The following is a 26,634-nucleotide window of genomic DNA, read 5'->3' as shown; positions in this document are numbered from 1 at the left end:
TTCTAAGAACCTTACCCTAAAATAGTTGTAATATCCGCGCTCTGGCCAGATACGCTGGCCGTGAGCACTCTGTCATGTCCCCGATGCCAGCGAGGCTGAGATTCACATCGAGGGACGCGCCGTATGAGAATACCAGCCCATCACTCACCCCCGTCTCCTAGGGCGCGCACGTGCGCCGGAGCTCTCTCTCTTAAAGGCCTAGTGCTCATTTAGTCAGGTGTCTACACCTGCACCCTGGTCCTTAAATATCAGCTCCTCCCCTGGTTCCCTGCCAGATCTTTGGTTGTCTATTGCCATAGTGAAAGTTCTGTGTCTCTGATACTGTGTACCTGTTCCTTTCTACCTTCCTACCCTGCACCTGTGTTCCTGCCCTGACCTACTGCCATCTTGCCACATCCTGCCAGTCTCCTTCTGTGCCACGCCACCTCCCAGCTACCTGTGTGGACGAGTCGTGCCAGGGGTAGCGATCTGGGTGCCGCCTGCCGCAGCAAGACCATGCTTTGCGGGGTGCTCTGGTGAAGACCAGCGGCACCTTAGACTCCGCTCCCTGGCACGGCTCACGTCATCATCCACACAGGCCCAGAGGATCCACCACCTGACGTGACCATAACAATAGTAAACTCTAAAGGACAAAATACGTTCCTGATCTCATTCATTAACATAGTGTAGTTAAAGTAGGTTTCTAAGTTTTATTTATATATATATATATATATATATATATATATATATACATACATGGCCGTAAATCTTGGCACCCCTGAAAATTTTCAAGAGAGCAAACTGGACATAATGTCACACCAAACTCCAAAAATGGGCTGTGGAAACACAGTACCCACAGTGAAATATGGTGGAGGTTCAATCATGTTTTGGGGTTGTTTTGCTGCCTCTGGCACTGGGTGCCTTATATGTGTGCAAGGCATCATGAAATATGAAGATTACCAACAGATTTGGGTCCGAGATCTTGGGTCTTCCAGCAGGACAATGACCCCAAACATATGTCAAAAAGCACCCCAAAATGGATGGCAACAAAGCTCGGGAGAGTACTGAAGTGGCCAGCAATGAGTCCAGATCTAAATCCCATTGAACACTTGTGGAGAGATCTTAAAATTGCTGTTTTGGAAAAGACGCCCTTCCAATAAGAGAGACCTGAGGCAGTTTGCAAAGGAAGAGTGGTCCAACATTCCGGCTGAGAGGTGTAAGAAGCTTATTGATGGTTATAGGAAGCAACCGATTTCAGTTATTTTTTCCAAAGGGTGTGCAACCAAATATTAAGTTAAAGGTGCCGATAATTTTGTCAATTTTTGGAGTTTGTTGTGACATTATGTCTAATTTGCTTTTTTTCATCCCTTTTTTGGTCTAGTTGCAATACACACAAAGGGAATAAACATGAGTATTTCTATGAGAAATACTTAATTTTCTAGAAAAATTTCAGGACTGCCAACATTTATGGCCATGACTGTATATATATATATATATATATATATATATATATATATCACACACATATACAAGTAGATGTACTCATAGATAGGAATCATTAGCTGCCACTGTAAAATTTCAGGGTAGTGAGTGTGACCCATTCACTAATAATGGCACTCAGATTCCCCCATGCATAGATTTGTGTTGGGCACAGGTACTAAATAACTAAAGCAATCCTTTCAAGATTAACCAGCTGCGCAGGATTAAACTTGACACTCTTCTTGCCTCTATCCCTGCAGAGTGTCATTCACTCCAGCAGCTTGTCTACACATACACTTTCCCTCCCTTCTTTTAAACCCACTGTTACCAATTTACCCCTCACAGATCTGCTTAGTCCTTGCAGATGTTTGGTTTTGAAGTCCTTGCCAGCCCCCCGCTGTTGAGGGTATTCTCCTGTTCAAATGGCCCTAATCTATTAGACAATATTTAGCTGCAAATCCCACTGGGAAGGTTTTATACTGTCTGCTGAGGAATTTCATTTAGGTATACTCCGCACTGTTGTATGTAGTGTTTTTGTCTTTTCTCATAGAGGAAATGTTAATGCGATGTTGATTTGTATGTTAATTTCATTTCTCAGGGCCAAAGGTTCTTTTGATTATACAGTACATCTACCATCCCAGTCATGTATCTACTACACAGATTTGCTGTGAAAAGAAAAAAGAAAATTAAAGGGGCTGGTCCACGAGAAACATGATGTATGTTGTTTAAAGGGGTACTCCAGTGGAAAACTTTTTATTTTTAAATCAACTGATGCCAGAAAGTTAAACAGATTTGTAAATTACTTCTTTTAAAAAATCTTAATCCTTCCACTAATTAGCAGCTGCTGTATACTACAGAGAAAATTATTTTCTTTTTGGGTTTCTTTTCTGTCACGACTACAGTGCTCTCTGCTGACACCTCTGTCCATTTTAGGAACTGTCTAGAGCAGGAGAAAATCCCCATAGTAAACATATGCTACTCTGGAGAGTTCCTAAAATGGACAGTGGTGTCAGCAGAGAGCATTGTGGTCATGACAGAAAAGAAATCCCAAAATAAAAGAATTTCCTCTGTAGAATACAGCCGTTAATAAGTACTGGAAGGATTAAGAATTTTTAATAAAAGGGGGCATGGCTTATATGGCAGACTGAGCGGTCGCACTCCGTTGTGCTCCCGCTGGCCCGACCAAATCTTATTCTGATTTCCTTTCCTGAGGGCCCTCACTTACCCCACTGTGATCCTGTGGCATATGAGAGGAGGTGTAGCAGTGGCAGGCAAAGTTTGGAGGCTGACCGGAGAGGTGTTTGGAAGCTGTATGCGAGGACAAGCCGGGACCGTGATCGACTGTGGAGCGGGCAGTGGCACCTTCTGGAAGTTGGCGGTGAGGTGCGGAGGGCCCTGTGAGATCCCAGGAGAAGCAGTAAGTCACAGGAGGCTGGTGGTGTCTACTGAACTATTACTGCCTACATTGCTGGACTCTGAGGTGCTAGTTCGGCTATCCTTCCATTATGTTGTTAGCTTAGATGTCTATAAAGCATTTGATTAGATGGAATGGTTATACCTGAGGGGTGTTTTGGGAGTCCTTCGGTTTGGTCCCCGGTTCCAGGCATGGGTTAGATAGTTTTATGATAGTCCCAGGGCTAGGGTGCAAACTAATCTGGAGGTCTCTGAGACCTTTTAGCTAGGTAGGGCATAAGGCAAGGCTGTTCACTTTCTCCCTTTTTGTTTGCCTTGGCAGATGAGCCTTTGGCGGCGGCCATCCGTTTGTCCAAGAATATTCATGGGGTTCGTAGAAGTCCATGTATGCGGATAATACTCTGGATTACTTGGCGGACTGCTTCATCTTCACTCCTGGCTAAATTTAGCTCCTTTTCTGGGCTCCAGGTTAACTAAACTAAGTCTTCCCTGATGCCTTTGTCTGTGGCAATGGATCCTGTTCCGTCTCTTCCTCATGGGTTGCAGATGGTTACTCAATTTCGATATTTGGGAGTAGAGGTTTCTGCTTGCGTGACTGATTATGTGAGGCTAAAGCTGGTGTTGTTGTCAGTGATGACTAAATTACAAGCTTGGTCACCATTACCCCTCTCCCTGGCTTGCCGGATTAATATTTTTTAAATGATACATCTACCTCAGTGTCTATATCTTTTCCATTTATCTCAGGTGATTCCCCCTAAGAGGTTCTTTACGAGTGGCGCTTTGAGGTCCTTCTATTGGCAAGACAAAACACAGCGGTTGGGTCTGGCAAACGCCTCCACTGCTCTTGTGAGAGCTCTCCTGGGTTTGTATGAAATGTTGACTAATTCTCTGTATAGACATACTTCTACTTCCAAACTGTTGACCCCTCTTGGAACTGTGGCTGAGGTATGGTCGGTGGTCTCTTGACGCTTTCCGTTGCGGGTCCTGTCCCCCAGAGCACCTCTGTGGGGAAACCCTCGTTTTGAGCACCTGCAGGGGTTGGAGGCGGCCGGATTCTGGAGCGGTCATGGAGTCAAGTTTGCCATCCATTTGTTTGGGGAGTTTCCCTCTTTCCAGGAACTGTGTGACCGATATCATCTCCCTCGGAGTGCCCAGTTTCGGTACTTCCAGTTGAGACATGCGGTGATAGCGCAGTTTGGCTATCTTGATGTGACTCCAGTCTTTTCTGAGGGTGGAGCTGCTTCTGGGTACCACTGACCTCCCTAAACACCTGACCCAGGCATATGCATTGCTACAATCAGTAGGTCCAGATCCGTTTGAGTTGGCTTTTGTTAAATGGGTGGGTGATATTACTGATTTGACAGACGATCAATGGTGAGAAGTAACAAAAACCTATTACCCCATGGTGGTTAGCGCTAGAGATTTACTTATTCAGGTTCGACTAATTTTACGTGTATATTATACTCCGGTTAGGTTGGTCCGTATTGTGGTCTCCTCCTCAGACTCTTGTTTCTTCTGTAATGCAGATGTGGGCTCTCTTATACATGCGATGTGGAGCTGCCCTTGTGTAGAACCCTTCTTGAGGGAGGTGATGCAGTTTTTGACGGATCACTTAGAATTCCCCTATGTGTTCTCCCAGGTTGTTTGTCTGTTAGGTGTCATTAATGATCTGGTCTTGGGCTCCCATAGGCGCCTGCTCATTCGCTTTTTATTGTTTAGTGCACGGAGGGTTCTGATTATGGCCTGGAAGGATACTTCCCCTCATCCCATTACATGGTGGTTTAACCTGGTTGACAAGTATATACCGTTATACAGGACACTGTACATTAGTCACAAATGCCCCAAGAAATTTGATAGGGTCTGGATGCCCTGGCTCCTAATTGGAGAGTCGGTAGTGCCCCCAGAGCGGGTCAGTTCTCCTGGGCAGTCTGGCAGATACTATCTTCGTCTAGAAAGTGGAGGGGTGCATCGGGAGTGTGAGTGAGTGCGTGGTTGCCTATAGTTCTGTCTATTGTCTTGAAATGGGTCGGGTGCGGATCTCCTTGACTGCCTATCCCAGTGTAGCTATGTAACCTGAATGTACCTATGCATTTGGAGGAGATGCGGGTGTTTTGTACTTGACTGTATGTTCTGGTATTTCTTTGTTTATAATAAAAAAATAAAGTTCTAAATAAAATACTAAAGATTTTTTAATAGCAGTAATTTACAAATCTGATTAACTTTCTGGCACCAGTTGATTTAAAAAAAAAAAAAAGTTTTCCCCTGGAGTACCCCTTTAAGGGCCAGACCCTATAAATATGATTGCTGTGGGTCTGACTGCTGGGACCCCAACAATCAGAAGAATGGGGTCCCGAGTGAATGAAGTGGTAGGTACATGTGTGGCCACCACTCCATTCACCGTTTAACTGACTGGCAGAAAAAGTAATGTGTTATACCAGGCTACCTCTATCAGTCCAAAGACTGTAAATGGCGCAATGACGCTCCTTTCACACAGGGGACTCAGAGATCCATATTCTCAGATCCCTAGTCATCCTATTTTTATCATCTATTCTGTGGGCCTACCCCTTTATACATTCTATAAGGCTAGGTTTACACTGCAGAATTTTTGAGTGTTACTACGCTTAGATTTCACACACGGAAATTCCAGTGCAGCAATGTCCCATTTCTGTCAATGGGATATTCCAGTTTAGGTGGAGTCCGCTTGGAATACATTGTCGTCTATAGAAATGGCATTGTCTGCACAGTCCTAGTGACATCTAATTCAGTCGGCGCCAGGAATCTGTAGTTTGAGTTTTTTTTTAGTTAGGCTAGGTTTACACTGCAAAAGTTCCAGAGCGTTACTCCGCTTAGAAACTACATTTGGAAATTCTGGTGCAGGAGAAGCCCATTGCAATCAATGAAATTTCTTTGCCGAAAGAATGATCCAGCTCATTCTTTTGACAGAATCCAAGCGGAATACATTGACTTCTATAGGGGTGGCAAAGCCCTGGGCGGTCACACCAACTGATTCAGCCGGCAAGGCCAGAAGTTTTCAGGCAGGAGATTCCGCAGTATGAACCCTAACAAATAATAGTGAATTTACAGAGGATACAGTAAAAGTTTTATTTTAGGAGTGGGATAGGAATGGGGTTTATTTTTACTCCGGGATTCAGCCCAGAAGTTATTTAAAGGAGTACTCCGGCGTGCACTTTTTTTCTTTTATCCCGTCCGGGCTGCAAAAAACATACTTTCTCTTACCTGCCAACGAGCCCCCGGAGCTCCGGTACACTCCGGTACAGGTGTTCGGTCCCCAGGCTGTATTCTTCTTACTTCCTGTTAGCCCGGCACGTCATATGGAGCTTCAGCCTATCACCGGCCGCAGCGATGTCCCGCCTCGGCCAGTGATTGGCTGAAGCTCCGAGTGACGTGCCGGGCTGAAAGGAAGTAAGAAGAATACAGCCTGGGGACCGAACACCTGTATCAGAGTGTACCAGAGCTCCGGGGGCTCGTTGGCAGGTAAGAGAAAGTGTGTTTTCTTTTATTTTGCAGCCCGGACGGGATAAAAGGAAAAAAGTGCGTGCCGGAGTACTCCTTTAAATATTTGGGTTTATTGGCCCCTTACCCACCCTGTAAGGGTGTTTGTGGTTAAATGTAAGCCGAGGGCCACAAAATCCCCATGCGATTGTTAAGCTTTGTAATAGGTTCTTTAAATGAACACTGATCTATAAAATTGGTGCTTGATTACTGCAAGTCACTGCTTGGGTGCCATGTGCGACTTGCACATGAGATAGCTATGTCATGCAAGTATCTATTCTCTATCCCCAAGTTATGTATGGTATTGCAGCTCAGCCCTAACCTTTAACCTAGGAAAGAATGAAAAATATATTAAATGTACATTACCTTTTCCCAGACAAACTATCAAATGCATGTAAATCTAAAATCTCTGTTAAGTCCACCCTGGAAAATAAAAGATAATGCAAGAAAATTACAATTCAGACATCACACTTACAGAGGACCAGGTACAGTTGCTGATGTATGATAATTTATATAAGGGGTCTTCACACTAGGGAGCTAGTAGTCACTTCACATCTTTCTCTACGACTATGTTCACACGGGAGAATGTCTGCACGGAAAATTTCTGTGCGGACATTCCCCCCGACAGCGGAGTGCCAGCAGAAGATGCGCTCTGAAATGTGCCGTCTTATAGACTGCAATGCAGTTCCAAGCGGATTCCGCAGAAAGAATAGCCATGTCTATTCTTTCTGCGGACACTGAATATTGAAGTCCACGCCAGAAACATCTGACGCAGAAATTCTGCCATGTGAACAGAACAGCAGAAGTCCATTGATATCAATGGGACTATGCGGCTGTGGAATATCCATGTGGCGTTCTAATGCCGAATTCCACACGAAAATTCCAATGTGTGAACATACCCTAAAAATCTCTGCAGCTGGTGGCATCTGCTATGTTCCTGGTAGCTAGGAAAGGGTAAGTATGAAACTACTCGCTTAGACAAAATAATGTCCATGTCAGTAGACCAATGGCAAAGGATAACAGAGTAAGAAATATGTGAGTTATTTCTTAAGTCATTCACACATCTAGCATGGCGCTGTCTGTGTAATCCTCAGTCTTTATCTGGCTGCCCGACCTGCAGCATGTTTAATGAGAAAATTGCTTTTCACGCAGCTTGAACTTCTTAAATACAGAGAGAATGCTATTGACATAGAGCATTAGATACATTAGGAGCCACTAGATTCATTGATTTCAAGTTAAAGTCTTAAACACAGCATTGAAGTAGTGCGTGTAAATGGACATGACAGCCAGTGCAAAAACTGATCTAAACTTTGGAAAGTCATGCCGACAGGGTACAGATTTACCAGCAAACCGCAGGTTACAAACAATTCATATGCAGGATGCCCCAGGTTTAAAGCCTCCACAAAGTAAAGCAAACCACTGCTACAACACATCATGCACATTTTAATAAACCCTTCAATGGATACCTCCTTGCCATCAGATTTACATTACACATTGTTCTCATGAATCACAGCTTGGGTTTGTGTTTTACACATTATTTAGAAATCTGTGCATACTTACATTAATGTAAAGCCTTATGCACTAAAAAGTGTAGAAAGCTTACTAACAGAAAACTCTTTACGCCAGCCTTCTCCTCCTGGGCAAACACTACTGTCAGCCTTTGGGCCTTGTGTCTATGTCAGTGTTCTCCAAACTCTGGACCTCTAGCTGTAGCAAAACTACAACTTCCAGCATGCCTTGACAGCCATATGCCTTAGTAAATAAGGCTTATGACTTAAGGCATGCAGGAAATGTAGTTTTGTAACAGCTGGAAGCCCGGAGTTTTAAGAACACTGGTTATGTTGTACCAGCAACTTGCTGTGCATGGTATAATATAACTCATGGAATGGCACCCCTCTACCCCCCTCTATCTAAGGATAGGGGATAAGATGTCTGATCGCGGGGGTCCCGCCACTGGGGACCCCCGCATTATTGCTTGCGGCACCCACCTGTGTTCTCACCGGAACCGCTGGAGGGTCTGAGTCGCGACTCCAGGAACAGAAGTCCGTGACGTCAGGACTCCGCCCCGTGTGACGTCACGCCTGTCCCCTCAATGCCAGTCTATGGGAGGGGGCGCGGCGGGACTCCCGCGATCAGACATCTTATCCCCTATCCTTTGGATAGGAGATAAATGTCTAGGGTGGGAGTACCCCTTTAAGGGTATGTACACACACACACACACACACACAAAAATACGTTTGCATTTTATTTATGGCTTTTTAGGCGTACACAGCATAAAAATTAACACATTTATTGTACCGAAAGTAAGAGAGTAAGGGCCCATTCACAATACAGAATATCCATCTGGACATTCTGTGTGCAGTGGGTGCCGACCAGAGGCTTAAGCCCCGATGCAAAATCAGCAACAGAGCCCCATGTGCAAATTAAAATACTGGTCTCTTATGGGGCAGATGTGTTTTCGGGCCCCCTTAAGCACCAGGGCCCGGTGCGACTGCTACCTCTATAGCTACGCCCCTGCCCCTGGTGCCGACAAAATCAGAACAATGGAAGGCTGGGGCACCAGAATTGTTTAGCTTAATTTTTTCACTTAGAAATTCCATACTGTGAATGCACCCTAAAGGAGAGGTAGGATGGCAAGTTCATGTATGAACATAGACAATGCTGCAATGTTTATGTGCTGAGGCACTAATCTCAAGAGAACCGTTTAGAGAAAATACAATCACAGATAATATAGTAATAAAAACAGTCAAGTATTTCACACAGAAAAGGATTGCAGTAACACATGTTTTGCTATACACATGTTTATTCCCTTTGTGTGTATTGGAACTACACCAAAAAAGGGAGGGAAAAAAAGCAAATTGCACATAATGTCACACCAAACTCCCAAAATGGGCTGGACAAAATTAATGGCATCCTTTTCAAAATTGTGGAAAAATAAGATTGTTTCAAGCATGTGATGCTCCTTTAAACTCGCCTGGGGCAAGTAACAGGTGTGGGCAATATAAAAATCACACCTGAAAGCAGATAAAAAGGAGAGAAGTTCACTTAGTCTTTGCATTGTGTGTCTGTGTGCGCCACACTAAGCATGGACAACAGAAAGAGAACTGTCTGAGGACTTGAGAACCAAAATTGTGGAAAAATATCAATAATCTTAAGGTTACAGAGATCTAGATTTGCCTTTGTCCACAGTGCGCAACATAATCAAGAAGTTTGCAACCCATGGCACTGTAGCTAATCTCCCTGGGCATGGACGGAAGAGAAAAACTGATGAAAGGTGTCAATGCAGGATAGTCCGTATGGTGGATAAGCAGCCCCAAACAAGTTCCAAAGATATTCAAGCTGTCTTGCAGACTCAGGGAGCATAAGTGTCAGCACGAACTATCTGTCGACATTTAAATGAAATGAAATGTTATGGCAGATGACCCAGGAGGACCCCACTGCTGACACAGAGACATAAAAAAGCAAGACAACATTCTGCCAAAATGAACTTGAGTAAGCCAAAATCCGACAAGTGACGTTGCCTTGACGACGTACAGGGAGGTCCCTGCGCATGAACGTCCCTGTGCGTCGTTGTCAAGGCAACGTCACTAGCCCGGGGCCGGGCCCAGAGAAGAGTGCCTCCCGGTGAAAATGGACAGCCCGGATCGACTAACCCTCCCCACCGGATGGTCCCTGCAGCATAGATGGCACGGACCAGTTCACCCTTCCTTCCCACCAAGGGGAGGTGAGTAGAAAACTAAAGGGGGGTCTGGATGATGACGAAGGCCGCAGTGGTCTTCAACCTGCGGATCTCCAGATGTTTCAAAACTACAACTCCCAGCATGCCCGGACAGCCGATGGCTGTCCGGGCATGCTGGAAGTTGTAGTTTTGCAACATCTGGAGGTCCGCAGGTTGAAGACTACTGAAAGTGCTGAAAAAATCGGCTTATACTCGATTATATACGGTAGGTGTGACATTGTGTCCAATTTGCTTTTTTTTCTCCCTTTTTTGATTTAGTTCCAATACACACAAAGGGAATAAACATGTGTATAGCAAAACATGTGTTACTGCAATCCTTTTCTATGAGAAATACTTCATTTTCTAGAAAAATTTCAGGGGTGCCAACATTTACGACCATGACAGTAATATACACACAGCAAACATCACACAGAAAACATGAAATGTAATACCTCGACCTCTGAGTTTCCAAAATTTTTGCAAGTCCATTTATTGACCTTGAAAAAGAAATACAGGTAAATTACAATTATTGTATCATTATCTTGTTTTTGTCAATCTCAATCAATATTCAAGTCACTCAGGTATTATTACGTGCACTCAGGTTACTTACTTCTTACAACTCATTGGGGGTGATTTATCAAAGGATTTAGACGGGTTTTTCCTGTCTAAAATTGTCGCACTGAAAGTCGCAGTCTAAATATGTGCGACTTTTTCGCAACTTTTGCTTTAGAGGATTTTTAGAACACGATGCTTTCTAGTCTATTTTAGACAGAAAAATGCATTGGTGCTGAATTTATCAAAAGCGACTTCTCTGCGACAAGTCGCATTGGCTGAGAGTACGCTGAAATGTCAGACCATGTTGAAGCAGGTTTAAATACAGTCTAAAGCATAGATCCCGAAGTCCGTGCGCAGAATTTATCAAGAACCGTGCTACTTTTGATATATTAGGCGCACAATAAACCGGCCTAACGCTATGTAGTTTGGTCTATATTGATGCGGGACATAGACAGCTTTGATAAATCTCCTCCAATGTTTATACTTTAGCTTAATCCATCAAATATAGAGTGAACCATAGATCTTTGTAATAGGGAAGCATTCCATGTAACTGTTTCAACCACGGTTGGCTTTTAGGTGTTCCCAAAGTAAAATAGAGTGCAGTTTACACAAAGAATATTTGCTTTAGCCTGTACTTGTATGCTGTACAAGGATGATTTATATTTACCTGACAACAGATCTCATTTCCTCCAGTTCTGTGATGGAGACTAAATCTGTTTTGTTGATAATAATCACATCTGCCAATGCCACTTGCCTGTAATAAAAAAAAAAAAAAGCATGAATAAATAAATGGCTGCAGAAGTTTTATTGTTTATTTATTTTGAATTGACAGTGGCTAAAGGCTTTGAACACCAATGAGTGTCCATCTATGATTTTTCCTAAGGTCTTTATTAAAAGTTTTGCACGGTTTCACATATATTGCAGGCTGCTCTTTCCCTGGCCCTCTCTGATGCTGCACTGAGATTAAGGAGAGGTGGCTGAGCTTATACAACCATACCCTTTAAAACATAAACAGCCCAACAAGTGGCACATTTTTTCTTAAACCCAGCAGACTTTATTAAAGGGGTTATCCAGGAAAAAACTTTTTTTTATATATATCAACTGGCTCCAAAAAGTTAAACAGATTTGTAAATTACTTCTATTAAAAGATCTTCATCCTTTCAGTACTCATGAGCTTTTGAAGTTGAGTTGTTCTTTTCTGTCTAAGTGCTCTGTGATGACTCGTGTCTCGGGAACCGACCAGTTTAGAAGCAAATCCCCATAGCAAACCTATTCTACTCTGTGCAACTCCCGAGACAAGCAGAGATTTCAGCAGAGAGAACTATTGCCAGACAGAAAACAACAACTCAACTTCAGCAGCTGATAATTATTGAAAGGATTAAGATTTTTTAATAGAAGTAATTTACAAATCTGTTTAACTTTCTGGAGCCAGTTGATATAAAAAAAAAAAAAAGAAGTTTTTTCCTGGCATACCCCTTTAGGACTCAGCCCATTTTGGCCTTAAGGACTCAGACAATTTAATTTTTACGTTTTCATTTTTTCCTCCTCGCCTTCTAAAAATCATAACTCTTTTATATTTTCATCCACAGACTAGTATGAGGGCTTGTTTTTTGCGCGACCAGTTGTCCTTTGTAATGACATCACTCATTATATCATAAAATGTATGGCGCAACCAAAAAACACTATTTTTGTGGGGAAATTAAAACGAAAAACGCAATTTTGCTAATTTTGGAAGGTTTTGTTTTCACGCCGTACAATTTATGGTAAAAATGACATGTGTTCTTTATTCTGAGGGTCAATACGATTAAAATGATGCCCATTATTATATACTTTTATACTATTGTTGCGCTTAAAAAAAATCACAAACTTTTTAACCAAATTAGTACGTTTATAATCCCTTTATTTTGATGACCTCTAACTTTTTTATTTTTCCGTATAAGTGGCGGTATGGGGGCTCATTTTTTGCGCCATGATCTTTACTTTTTTTTGATACCACATTTGCATATAAAAAACTTTTAATACATTTTTTATAATTTTTTTTTAAATAAAATGTATTAAAAAAGTAGGAATTTTGGACTTTTTTTTATTTTTTTTCGTTCACGCCGTTCACCGTACGGGATCATTAACATTTTATTTTAATAGTTCGGACATTTACGCACGCGGCGATACCAAATATGTCTATAAAAAATGTTTTTTTACGCTTTTTGGGGGTAAAATAGGAAAAAACGGACGTTTTACTTTTTTATTGGGGGAGGGGATTTTTAACTTTTTTTTTACTTTTACTTTTTTTTACATTTTTTTTTACACTTGAATAGTCCCCATAGGGGACTATTCATAGCAATACCATGATTGCTAATACTGATCTGTTCTATGTATAGGACATAGAACAGATCAGTATTATCGGTCATCTCCTGCTCTGGTCTGCTCGATCACAGACCAGAGCAGGAGACGCCGGGAGCCGCATGGAGGAAGGAGAGGGGACCTCCGTGCGGCGTTATGAATGATCGGATCCCCGCAGCAGCGATGCGGGCGATCCGATCGTTCATTTAAATCGCAAACTGCCGCAGATGCCGGGATCTGTATTGATCCCGGCACCTGAGGGGTTAATGGCGGACGCCCGCGAGATCGCGGGTGTCGGCCATTGCCGGCGGGTCCCTGGCTGCGATCAGCAGCCGGGATCAGCCGCGCATGACACGGGCATCGCTCCGATGCCCGCGGTTATGCTTAGGACGTAAATGTACGTCCTGGTGCGTTAAGTACCACCTCACCAGGACGTACATTTACGTCCTGCGTCCTTAAGGGGTTAAAGAGGTTCACGTGGGAATGTGGAAATTTCTCCATTGAATTTAACCAAACATGTATCACCCTAAAAACAGCAGACTGCATTCTCCTGACAATACAGTTCTAGCACATACAGCAAGACATTAAAAGAGATATTCAATTACCTTGCAGCTTCATTTATAAGGCCTTCTGGTTTCTCTTCAAGTAAGTGCTTATAAAATATAAATAAATAAAAATAAGAGACAGTGTCTGAATTTTCTTCCGTTACATTAGACTTCAATGTTAAATTCATCTGAATAATGGAGAAGAAAAATGCTAATGTGAACCCAGCCTTAGCTGCATGGTAGTGTAAGCTACTACAGAAGTTTTAAATACTCTTAAGCACATCTTACAGTGGGGATCAAAAGCTTGGGCACCCCAGGTAAAAATGTGTATTATTGTGCATAAAGAAGCCAAGGAAAGATGGAAAAATCTACAAAAGGCATCAAATTATAGATTAGACATTCTTATAATATGCCAACAAAAGTTAGATTTTATTTCCATCATTTACACTTTCAAAATAACAGAAAACAAAAAAATGGCATCTGCAAAAGTTTGGGCACCCTGCAGAATTTATAGCATGCACTGACCCCTTTGCAAAGCTGAGACATGCCAGTGTCATGGATTGTTCTCAATCATCATCTGGGAAGACCAGGTGATGTCAATCTCAAAGGTTTTAAATGCCCGGACTCATCTGACCTTGCCCCAACAATCAGCACCATGGATTCTTCTAAGCAGTTGTCTAGAAATCTTAAACTGAAAATAGTTGACGCTCACAAAGCTGGAAAAGGCTATAAGAAGATAGAAAATTGTTTTCAGATGTCAATATCCTCTGTTTGGAATGTAATTAAGAAATGGCAGTCATCAGGAACAGTGGAAGTTAAAGCAAGATCTGGAAGACCAAGAAAATATCAGGCAGAAAAGCTTGCAGGATTGTGAGAAAAACGATTCAAAACCCACGTTTGACTGCACAATCCCTCCAGAAAGATCTGGCAGACACTGGAGTTGTGGTACACTATTCTACTATAAAGAGATACTTGTACAAATATGGTCTGCATGGAAGAGTCATCAGAAGAAAACCTCTTCTACGTCCTCACCACAAAAATCAGAGTTTAAACTTTTCAAATGAACATATAGACAAGCCTGATGCATTTTAGAAACAAGTTCTGTGGACTGATGAGGTTAAAATTGAACTTTTTGGCCGGAATGAGCAAAGGTACTTTTGGAGAAGAAGGGGAACAGAATTTAATGAAAAGAACCTCTGTCCAACTGTTAAGCATGGGGGTGGATCAATCATGCTTTGGGGTTGTATTGCAGCCAGTGGCATAGGGAACATCTCACGAGTAGAAGGAAAAATCCAAATTTTGGATGCTAACTTGATGCTATCTGTGAAAAAGCTGAAGTTAAAGAGAGGATGGCTTCTACAAATGGATAATGATCCTAAAAACACCTCGAAATCCACAGCGGATTAAATCAAGAGGCGTAAACTGAAGGTTTTGCCATAGCCTTCACAATCTCCTGACCTCAACATAATTGAAAATCTATGGATAGACCTTAAAAGAGCAGTGCGTGACAGACACCAGAAATCTCAAAGAACTGGAAGACTTTTGTAAGGAAGAATGGGCAAAGATACCTCAAACAAGAATTGAAAGACTCTTGGTTGGCTACAAAAAGTGTTTACAAGCTGTGATACTTGCCAAAGGGGGCAGTACAGGATATTAACTTTGCAGGGTGCCCAAACTTTTATATGAAAACTTGTCTATGTAGGCCACTTTACATGCCGTGGTCATTAATTTATCACTTGTGGGTTTTTAAACATACACAAAATTACAACGCAATGGTTGGGGAAAAAAAACCACAAACATTGACCACCTTCAGTGCTGTTCTAGAAACTTGCTTTACAAAGTAAGAAATTGTGTTGTAAAGTCATTTTGTTAGTTTTGGTGGACTTATCACACATATGATAAATGATGTGCATGTCTGCCAAAAAACCTGCAACATAAGTGATTTAAAAAAAATAACATACAAAACTACCCCTGATGATTGTAAAGTACAAGCTAGTACACCACCAGACGGCAACATGGAGATCCGTTTTCACAACTTTATATCATCTTTTTTTAACTTTGATTCTGTATTAAAATCAACCATGTATAGAATTCCATTTTGTTATTGCATTACTAGTTCAGAACCATACATTGCGATACATAATGTTTGGTAAGTTGGAACTACTAAGTAATGTTAAACCCACTATTGAAATATGAAGTACTGTAACAAATAAATAAGCTGGTAACAACATGATACTTGTTTTGTGACCACTGGGCCAGTGATTTGCTGCAGCATGAGGGGTGAACAGTGAGCTGAGGGGTGAGCTCCTGTGTCTGGAAAACCACTTAAAGTTTAAATGAAAATCGATACATGTCAAATAGTCCACAGTTAAATTGTGTTTTTCCTTTTTCTGCCATGATGTACCTAGTATGTCATTGGCAGCAACAGGGTTAATTAGTAATGCACCAAAATTACCATGTTTGTCAAAGACTGAAAAACGGATCTGCTTTTAATCTCCAATAACAGTGCCACTCTTTTAAATGGATTATGTCTGGTATTGCAGAATATTCCTGTTAAAGTGAATAGGGCAAATACCAGACATAGGCTATTTAAAAGAGTGATGGAGTATGTAAAATAATATTATATAAGCTATATATTTATATTGTAGACAAAACTATTATTGATAATAAAAATCTGCACATTGGGATAGTTAATAGATAACATCATGTAACTTGTCATGTACGTCATATATCAATACACATGTCAAGTAAAAATAAACCATCACGTTATAAAGAAAGGTAGCAAGCAATTCTATTACTTAAATAATATATGCATTATATATAAGCTAATGAATCGGTAGAAATACTAATACATGAGCTCCTATGTATGTACTGTATATAAAATATCTTCATAAATAATATGTGCCTTCTAATATAGTGATCTCCTTCAATGTCTTCTTTCCTAGCTTTTATTTGTGTAAAACTGGCCCGATAAATGGTATTTATCTAGCATCAAAAGAAAAGAAAATATATGTAAATTTTGTACAACATCAGGTATAGTAAGAAGGCAACTGTCATGTCATGTTGTCCAATCATTTGTCCATGATGAAAAAATAAATATTTCAGATGGGTGGGTGACAGTCTCATTAGAGTGATCGCCCATGATATCAATTCCCACTTCAGTTTCAATTTAGCAGTGTGGTGATATAGCGGTATCTCTTTGAGTCTGGCCTCCGGTGAGCCAGGTCTCTGAAGCATGACACTCTTTAAATTGCTCCTTATTGTTCTACTGTCACTGCTTGTATTGACTTGAAAGAAATCCTGTGATATTCAGCTATTGAGGTCAAGGCATACAGCCAAAGGAATTGAACAAGTTAGCAAATCTACTGCAGAAAAGTGGAAAGTTACTTCTCTCTACGGCATCTGAGCTTTAAGGATTCCTATTGTGATGACAGAATTCCAATTGGGTCGTGACTGATAGTTATAGGATCTGATGGGTTTTAAGAGGGTGACAATGATGTTCAACCTTTAAGACTTCTCGCCTACACTGATACTGTTTTTCCGCCTGGGCATTAATTACCGAGCAACTTTATGAAGCATACCCACTTATGGCACGTGGGGCTGGCATACATAAAATTGAGGTTTTTGAAAAGTCTTCAGAACTTTTTACTTTTTCCACATTTAGTTATGTTGTGGCCTTGTGCTAAAATAATCAACGAAACTCAAGTTTTCCCCCCATCATTATGCACTCAATACCACACAATGAGAATGTGAGAACAGAAATGTTCGCAATTTAGCAAATAATAAAGGAAAAACAAAAAATTAGCTTTGCCATAAGCATTCAGACTTATTACTTTACTCAGTACTAAGTTGAAGCCCCTTTGCCAGTGATTACAGCCTCCAGTCTTCTTGGGTATAATTTCACAAGGTTTGCACACTTGGATTTGGGGATTTTCTTCCATTCTTTTCAGCACATCCTCTCAAGCTCTGTCAGATTGGTTAGGACCATCTGTGGACGCCCATTTTCAGGTCTCTTCAGAGATGTTAGAATGGTTCAAGTCAGGGCCCTGGGATCGGCCACTCAATGACATTCAGAGTTGTCTGTAAACCATCTCTGTGTTGTCTTCGCTATGTGCTTAGCTGGGTCATTGCCTTGCTGGAAGATGCAGCTTCGGCCCAGTCTGAAGTCTATAGCAGAGCCCTGCATCGAGATTGTAATCCCATGGGACTCAAAAAAACTTGCAGGCCTGGGTGGTAATAAGGGTGCTACGTGTGGGAACGGGCAGTCAGGCACTATGCGGGTCCCACAAATCCTGCACACTGCCAGCCTCTGTAACTTAGATCCCACCCTCCCGTTCAGAATCCCAGTGCTCCTGGAGCACTGCAATGCAATGCGCAGCCTCTTGTCCCGCTGTCTCCTCCACCTACTGACTGCTGGTGGTACGGTACCTGATGTAGCACATACAATGGCCATTCAAGCGTCTGCCTTCATGGACCTGTCGTCACCTCACCAGCCAGTATAATACACATACATGGTTATAGCAGTGTCCAGAGCAACTAGGGTGCAATCAATGCTCTGCTCATATCCCCATGTGTATAGTAATGTACACAGAAACTAGGGTGCAATGCCCTGCACCTCGCTACCCCTCATATAGGAATGTACAGACATTAGGTTGGGATGGGACACCCATGTTGCGGGAGCGGTCAGGAGTGGAAAACACCAGGTTTTAAATAAGAATATCTCTATACTTTGCTCTATTCAAATTTCCCTTAACATCCCACCATGGTTTACTATTGGGATTGTATTGGGCAGGTATTGAGCAGTGCCTGGTTTCCTCCAGACATAAAGCTTAGTTGAGGCCAGTAAATTGAATGATTTAGTACCTACCAAACATTTTTAGGCCTCCAGGATCGTAAGTAGCCAAAGATGTCTTTTTCTGCCTGACATCTTATGTTCCATGGTGCTATTGTCCTGGTGCCACAGACAGGCTTTCCCCTTCCTTTAGAGCCAAGCACTAAATCTCACAGTGAAATAACTTTCCCTTTCCAATCCCTTACTATTTAGACACATCGTTGGTATTATCTATGCCTGTAAAATGTTAAATATTATCAGGAATTGGAGCTCAAATGTCCATTTTGGATGTATCAAACAGAACAAAGCCTATGAGGTTACTCACCTGCAGAGCATATTTGGCATCTACTACGGACATAATGCCTGTAGAAAGTACAAAGACATTTGTATTTGAAAACAGTTCAGCAGCCAAATATGGTTTTGAGTATTGTGGATATTTTACAAGGTCAGGCAGATATCCACTGTATGCCACACAAGGTACATAACTTCAGTCACTTATACCCAGCCTTTTTGTTGTCTGAGCTTGATGCAACTGGACAAAGCTATCTAAAACACTGTACTACATTAAATAATGGTGTATAATTTTTATTTTTCTCCAAAGCTCAGTGTAGCCAAATAAGTTATTTATAGTATCATTTTAAAAGTACCACTAGGTAAAGATGCTGTTTAAGGGTCTATTCACATGTACAGTATCCGGCGAATATTTGATGGGCAGGATTTGAAGCTGCAGATTTGAAGCTGTGTTCAGTCACTTAGTTTATATTAGACTCTACAGCATAAAATCTGCAGCTTAAATTCTGCACATCAAGTATACTGTACCTGTGAATACACCTAAACGGTTTTACCACCATAGACATCTTCAGAGTTCCAAGTTTATGAGGGTCTGTTCTTGAGATTGCAGAGGGTCCCAAATGTTGTGCTCCCTGTGATCAGACAATTACCTCTTATTTGGTGTATAGTGGAGAAGTGTTTATGGTGATAAACCCCCTTCTGCCTATTGCTAATGAAAAATGCAACAGAAATGTGTCAGTAGTTCTTATTGTATAGCAGCAAATCGCCAGCTCACCTTCCGGTTGCCGAAGTGCACGGACTGGCGCGGACCACGCCACATATGCAAATATGAAACAGAAGAAGATTGTCGAGTACAAAGCCAAGTAGCGTCTTACTCATACTGTCATCTACAGCATAAAATCTGCAACTTCAAATAGTGTACATCAAATATGTGCAGGATCCTGTACGTGTGACTAAACCCTAAAGAGGTTTTCATACAAAGTAAAGTTGCTAAATCAGCTGTTTACCATATACACATATCTAAAGGAGAACAAATGTATAGTTTTTAGGTAAAATGACCTCCACCCCTAAAGTGTTTTTCTCCCCAAAGATCTGATCACTTCCTGGTTTCATCTCTAAATTGTGACCCTGCTGTTAACATGCAAAAGAGCACAAACATTGCATATCTGCAAAAAAATAAATAAAAACTTCATATAACCAAGACCTCAGCGTCAAGGAGCTTTCTTCTCAGGGAATACATGCTGAGAATGCAATTAAAGTGCACTAAATGTCATGCTTTTGCAAAACTAGGAGATACAGTACATGTTTAACAAATTTAAAAACTCTATATAACTACAACCACTTAAATAAATGAAAGATAAGGATACACAAAAAGCTATAAGCACTTTAAAAGTAAGGTCATGTACTAAACATACAGTATCTTCCTAACCTCCTCTTCTGTGTATACGGAACTTACCATCAAGGTAGATGTCACTTCCCAACTCAGCATCAACCCAGAACATGGAAGCTACAGCACCTAAGAGAATATCAAATATTAAGTCAAACAACTGAATATTCAGACATCTAAAACCTTTATATTCCATTTCATGGTTGGTTGTGTACTCACTTGGTTTTCCTATATTATTATAACTTAGTCACATCACATCTGATGATGATGCCGCTATTAGGCTGAACTTCATACATTATACTTACATGTATGAATTCAAATGTTTGCTTTACAGCTACATATATCACCCATAGATTGCCCTGCTAGGAAAAAGGTCCCAAATATACTGTAATGTGTACATTTTTTCTTCAAAAAGCATCTAAAGGGGGAAGGCTTCAGATCTGATGCAATGTGTGAAAGCTGCACGAGAATTCTGTCACAAGATTCTAGTTCAGCTTAAGCCAGCTAATAGTAAATCTAAGACTAGATGGTCTAAAGATAAACCTGATTTATCAAGAGTCACTGTGATAAATTTGAAGCATTTTTATACTGTCTATGTACACTACACTATTAGACCAATTAAGTAAATCTGCCCCTCTGTTTAACGATACTCTGTCCAAAGAAATATATGCTCTATGTGGAAGATTTATTTAAACTTGTGTGGAGGAGCAGTAGTGCAGTTGCCCATACCAACCAGATAGCTCCTTACACTTTTCAAGAGGCCTCTTCAAAAATTAAAGGCATAGACTCATGCAAAAAAAACGTATCCCCTTTCCGTAGGATAGGGGATAAGTTTTAGATTGCAGAGGGCCCTGTGATCTCCTGTAAAAAGCCCCAGCTCTCCCCCGGAGAGGCGCGTCACGACCCCCGCTCGAAGCAGGGGCCGCCACGCCTCCTTCATATATCTCTATGGGAGAGCTGAAGATAGCTGAACGGCTCTCCCATAGCGATATATGGAGGGGGCGTGGTGGCCCCTGCTTCGGGCGGGGGTCGTGACGCGCTGCTCCACGGGAGAGCCCTGTACAGTACATGAGATTGCAGCGGGACTCTTGGAATCTAAAACTTGCGGATTAGGGGATAAGTTTTTTTTTGCATGAGACTACTCCTTTAAAGGGGTTCTCCACTGACCTGCCTTCCGGAGCTCCGCTCGCAGTGTCCGGAAGTTTATTACTGTGTGCGGGCTTCCGTGTTCGAGGCTGTGACTGCGGTCGCGCCCCCTTCCCATAGACAGAGGGGCGGGCGTGACGTCACGAGGGGGCGGGAGTCACGTCACGAAGGGACGGCCTCGAACACTTCCGGACGCTGCGAGCAGAGCTCCGGAAGGCAGGGCAGTGGAGAACCCCTTTAACCTCTAAAGGACCCAGCCCATTTTAACCTTAAGGACCTGGCCATTTTTTGCACATCTGACCACTGTCACTTTAAGCATTAATAACTCTGGGATGCTTTTACCTTTCATTCTGATTCCGAGATTGTTTTTTTTTGTGACATACTCTACTTTATGTTAGTGGTAAATTTTTGTCGATACTTCCAAAACATGAAAAGATGTGAAAAAATGTTTACCTTTGAAACTCCCTGCTTATAAAGGAAAATGGACATCCCAAATAAATTATATATTGATTCACATATGTAATATGTCTACTTTATGTTTACATCATTTACTTTATGTTTGCATCATTTACTTTTGGAAGACATCAGAGGGCTTCAAAGTTCAACAGCAATTTTCCAATTTTTCACAAAATATTCAAAATCAGAATTTTTCAGGGACCAGTTCAGTTTTGAAGTGGATTTGAAGGCCTTCATATTAGAAATACCCCATAAATGACCCATTATAGAAACTGCAACCCTCAAAGTATTCAAAATGACATTCAGTAAGTGTGTTAACCCTTTAGGTGTTTCACAGGAATAGCAGCAAATTGAAGGAGAAAATTCTAAATCTTCATTTTTTACACTCGCATGTTCTTGTAGAGCCAGTTTGGATGTGTAAATGATTAAATGAATTTTTTTTCACAAAAATGCAGTTTTTTCCCCCCAAATTTTCAATTTTTACAAAAGGTAATAGGAGAAAATGCCCCTTAAAATTTGTAACCCCATTTCTTCTGAGTATGGAAATGCCCCATGTGTGGACGTCAAGTGCCCTGCGGGCGCACTACAATGCTCAGAATAGAAGAGAAATCTCCCTAAAATTTATAACCCAATTTCTCTCGAGTAAGGAAATACCTCTTATGTGAACGTAAAGTGCTCTGTGGGTGCACTAGAGGGCTCAGAAGGGAAGGAGCGACAATGGGATTTTGTAGAGTGAGTTTTTTCTGAAATGGTTTTTGGGGGGCATGTCACATTTAGGAAGCCCCTATGGAGCAAAAAAAAAACACATGGCATACTATTTTGGAAACTACAACCCTCAAGGAACATAACAAGGAGTACAGTGAGCATTAACACCCCACAGGTGTTTGATGACTTTTTGTTAAAGTTGGATTTGTAAATAAAAATTTTTTCACTTGTCCCCCAAAATTTGTAACCCCATCACTTCTGAGTATGGAAATACCCCATGTGTGGATGTCAAGTACACTGCAGGCGCACTACAATGCTCAGAAGAGAAGGAGTCACATTTGGCTTTTGGAAAGCACATTTTGCTGAAATGGCTTTTGGGGGGCATGTCGCATTTAGGAAGCCCCTATGGTGCCATAACAGAAAAAAAAAAACACATAGCCTACTATTTCGGAAACTACATCCCTCAAGGAACGTAACAAGGGGTACAGTGAGCCTTAACACCCCACAGGTGTTTGACGACTTTTCGTTAAAGTTGGATGTGTAAATGACATTTTTTTTTACTAAAATGCTGTTTTTTCCCCCCCAAATTTACCATTTTTACAAGAGGTAATATGAGAAAATGCCCCCCCCCCCCAAAATGTGTAACCCCGTTTTTTCTGAGTATGGAAATATCCCATGTGTGGATGCAAAGTGCTCTGCGGGTGAACTACAATGCTCAGAAGAGAAGAAGTGCCATTGGGCTTTTGGAGAGAGAATTTGGCTGGAATTCAAATGGGGGGCCATGTCCGTTTACAAAGCCCCCATGGTGCCAGAACAGTGGACCCCCCCCCACACATGTGACCCTGTTTTGGAAACTACACCCCTCACAAAATGTAACAATGGGTGCAATGAACATTTACACCCCACTGACGTTTGACAGACTTTTAGAACAGTGGGCTGTGCAAATGAAAAATTTAATATTTTTGGACCACTGTTCCAAAAATCTGTAAGACACCTGTGGAGCATAAATGCTCACTGCACCCCTTATTACATTCCGTGAGGGGTGTAGTTGCCAAAATGGGGTCACATGTGGGGGGGGGGGTTCGCTGTTCTGGCACCATGGGGGCTTTGTATGGCCTATAATTCCAGCCAAATTCCCTCTCTAAAAGCCCAATGGCGCTCCTTCTCTTCTGAGCCCTATAGTTCACCAGCAGAGCACTTTACATCCACATATGGGGTATTTCCTTACTCAGAAGAAGTGGTATTACAAATTATGGGGGACTTTTTTCCTATTATCCCTTGTGAAAATGAAAAAATTGGGATAACACCAGCATTTTAGTGAAAACATTTTTAAAAAATAATTTTCACGTCCAACTTTAACAAAAATTCTTCAAACACATGTGGGGTGTTAAGGCTCACTATACCCCTTGTTACTTTCTGTAAGGGGTGTAGTTTCCAAAATGTGGTCACATTTGGGTGCTTTTTTGTGTGTGTGTATGTTTATGTCAGAACCGCTGTAATGATCAGCCACCCCTGTGCAAATCACCTCAAATGTACATGGCACTCTCACTCCTGAGCTTTGTTGTGCGCCCGCAGAGCATTTTACGTCCACATATGGGGTATTTCTGTACTCAGGAGAAATTGCGTTACATATTTTGGGGGTCTTTTTTTCCTTTTGTGAAAATGAAAAGTGGGGCAACACCAGCATGTTAGTGTAAAAAATTGAATCCCGCCGTTCGTGAGGTGGCCTGCTGGGCAGGGGTGATTGGTGCCGACTCGGACTTCACCAATCACCCTTTTTTTTCGGGTCCGGGATTGACCCAGAATCGCCGCAAATCGCTGATCTGAATTGATCGGCGATTTGCGGCGGTCGCCGACATAGGGGGGTCTCAGGTCCCCTCCAGGCATTTGCACGGGATGCCTGCTGAATGATTTCAATCGAGTATCTGACAATAACACAGCGGATTACTGATTAGTCCCTGGGTGGCTCCCATGCATTCAGACTAGGGCTCCCTATTCCCCAGTATAAGTCCAACAATTAACATCATGAATGAAAGCACAACGAACGAGGATTGCATATATCCATTTCTTTTATCCAAAGTTTCTTCAACTGTTACATAAACAGAAATAAATGGATACAACAGAGGATAATCCCCCAGTAATAAAGTAGCAGTAGCTAGTCGATCAGGCAATTGTAGGATTCATCAGCCTCACCGAGGTCTCCTGTTCCTGGCCATGATCTGTTGCATCTACTGCAGGCGGGAAGTTGTACTGCTCGTGGATTGACTTTCTTGTGGATTTTTATAAATTTTGTAGGAGTATACGTTGGAAAATGCATTTTTTTTATATTAATCGCAATATAAGGAAAAGTATAGATATGGAATGTATACCTGACCAACTTAGAAAGAAAAGTAATTTTGACCCAAATGTGAATAGCAGTCTATTAGAGCGTTTCCAACAGATGGTAATCAGTGAAGATACAAAGGAATGGGATAAAGAAAGATATAAATTAAAATCAAATTTTTCTAGAGAAGAAAGAGTTGCACTCATTGAAATTATTGTAAAGAAGGCCGATAAGGGGGGGGGGGGGGGCGACGGTCATATAAGACCGGTCTCTATATGTGGCAGAGGCAATGAAACAGTTACAGGAGCAGGAGGTGTATTTAAAATTGAATAAAGATCCTACAGAGGAAATTAGGCAGGAGATAAAGTGTAATGAAATCTCATGAACTAAAGAATATACTGTTTAATTAAACACCTCATGTTCCTATGCTATATTTACTCCCCAAGGTTCATAAGGACTTGAATTGCCCCCCGGGAGGTTCCATAGTCTCGGGGGTCAACTCAAGTCTTTATCCTGTATCCCTTGGTTGTGTATGTGGACGGTTTTCTATTAAAAAAAACTTCCGAATTGTTTAGCTGATACTAATGATTTTTTGCATAATTTGGTAGAAATGAATATAGAGGAAACATGTCTATTGTGCACTAAGGACATCAAAAGTTTGTACACAAATATCCCGGATAAGGAAGGTATGATAGTTGTCAGGTAACAATTGATTAAAGGGGTATTCCAGTCAAAACCTTTTTTATATATATATATATATATATATATATATATATATATATATATATCAACTGGCTCCGGAAAGTTAAACAGATTTGTAAAATACTTCTATTAAAAAATCTTAATCCTTCCAATAGTTATTAGCTTCTGAAGTTTTCCGTCTAACTGCTCAATGATGATGTCACGTCCCGGGAGCAGTACATGATGGGAGAATATCCCCATAGGAACTGCACAGCTCCCGGGATGTGAGTCATCAGAGAGCAGTTAGACAGAAAACAACAACTTAACTTCAGAAGCTAATAACTATTGGAAGGATTAAGATTTTTTAATAGAAGTAATTTATAAATCTGTTTAACTTTCCGGAGCCAGTTGATATATAAAAAAAAGTTTTAGCCTGGAATACCCCTTTAAAGATAATACTCACCAATGCTAAGATAGGGTTCCAAATGGATTCACTGGAACTTATACTCACAAAAAATTATTTTAGGTTTAGTGAAGATTTTTTTTTTTTTTACAGAGACAAGTACCGTAGTTTCTATGGGGTCTCAAGTAGCCCCTAGTTTGGCCAATATTTTTATGGTCAAATTTGAGGAAATGTATGTTCCAGCACATCCATTGGGAAATAAGGTGAGGAAATGGCTGAGATATGTGGATGACGTGTTCGTCCTATGGACCGTCACACGTCAAGAATTGGATGAATATGTAGAATATTTAAATCAATGTCATCCGTTAATTGAATTTACCTGTGAGGCAAGCACTACCTACATACATTATTTGGATGTAGAAGTGAAAAATTTGACTAATAAATTACAGACCACACTTTACGTTAAGAAAGTGATAGAAATAATCTACTTCATAAAGAGAGTGCGCATGCCCCGCAGGTATTCAAAGGCATACCGAAAGGACAAATAATTAGGACTAAGAGGATTTGTAGTTCAGAAGAAGAATATCAAAAAATAGAAATGACATAATTGAAAAGTTTATACAGACGAGATATGAAAGATCTGAAGTGGAAGAGGCTGCGCAGCAGGTGGACAAAATACCAAGGGAACAACTGACAAAAAGGAAGGATAAAAAGAGAAAATTAGAGAAAAGGGAGAGATTTATGTTCCTAACTACTTATGATGGACACGCTAAATCAACTAAAAAAGTGATAAACCCCTTGAGGACTCAGCCCATTTGGGGCTTAAGGACAATTTTATTTTTACGTTTTCATTTTTTCCTCCTCGCCTT

At 41.3% G+C, this 26,634-nt stretch overlaps 1 protein-coding gene across 15 annotated transcripts in view; it reads right to left on the bottom strand.

Moving 5' to 3' along the window:
• LOC130274472 (zinc-regulated GTPase metalloprotein activator 1B-like) overlaps positions 1-26,634 on the bottom strand; it is a 164,636-nt gene that overhangs the window by 19,415 nt on the left and 118,587 nt on the right. For all 15 annotated transcript variants that reach the window (XM_056522871.1, XM_056522916.1, XM_056522926.1 and 12 more), the window contains 6 exons: positions 20,121-20,180; positions 18,699-18,736; positions 13,603-13,649; positions 11,325-11,411; positions 10,555-10,599; positions 6,751-6,807 (listed from right to left, as the gene is read on the bottom strand). In XM_056522871.1, coding sequence (XP_056378846.1) covers positions 6,751-6,807; positions 10,555-10,599; positions 11,325-11,411; positions 13,603-13,649; positions 18,699-18,736; positions 20,121-20,180 — 334 coding nt within the window. The remainder of the gene's footprint in view (positions 1-6,750; positions 6,808-10,554; positions 10,600-11,324; positions 11,412-13,602; positions 13,650-18,698; positions 18,737-20,120; positions 20,181-26,634) is intronic.

This window comes from Hyla sarda, chromosome 1 (assembly GCF_029499605.1).
Source record: "Hyla sarda isolate aHylSar1 chromosome 1, aHylSar1.hap1, whole genome shotgun sequence".
NCBI classification, from domain to species: Eukaryota; Metazoa; Chordata; class Amphibia; order Anura; family Hylidae; genus Hyla; species Hyla sarda.
Note: the sequence above shows the minus strand (reverse complement) of the source record. Positions and strands in the feature narration are given on the sequence as shown.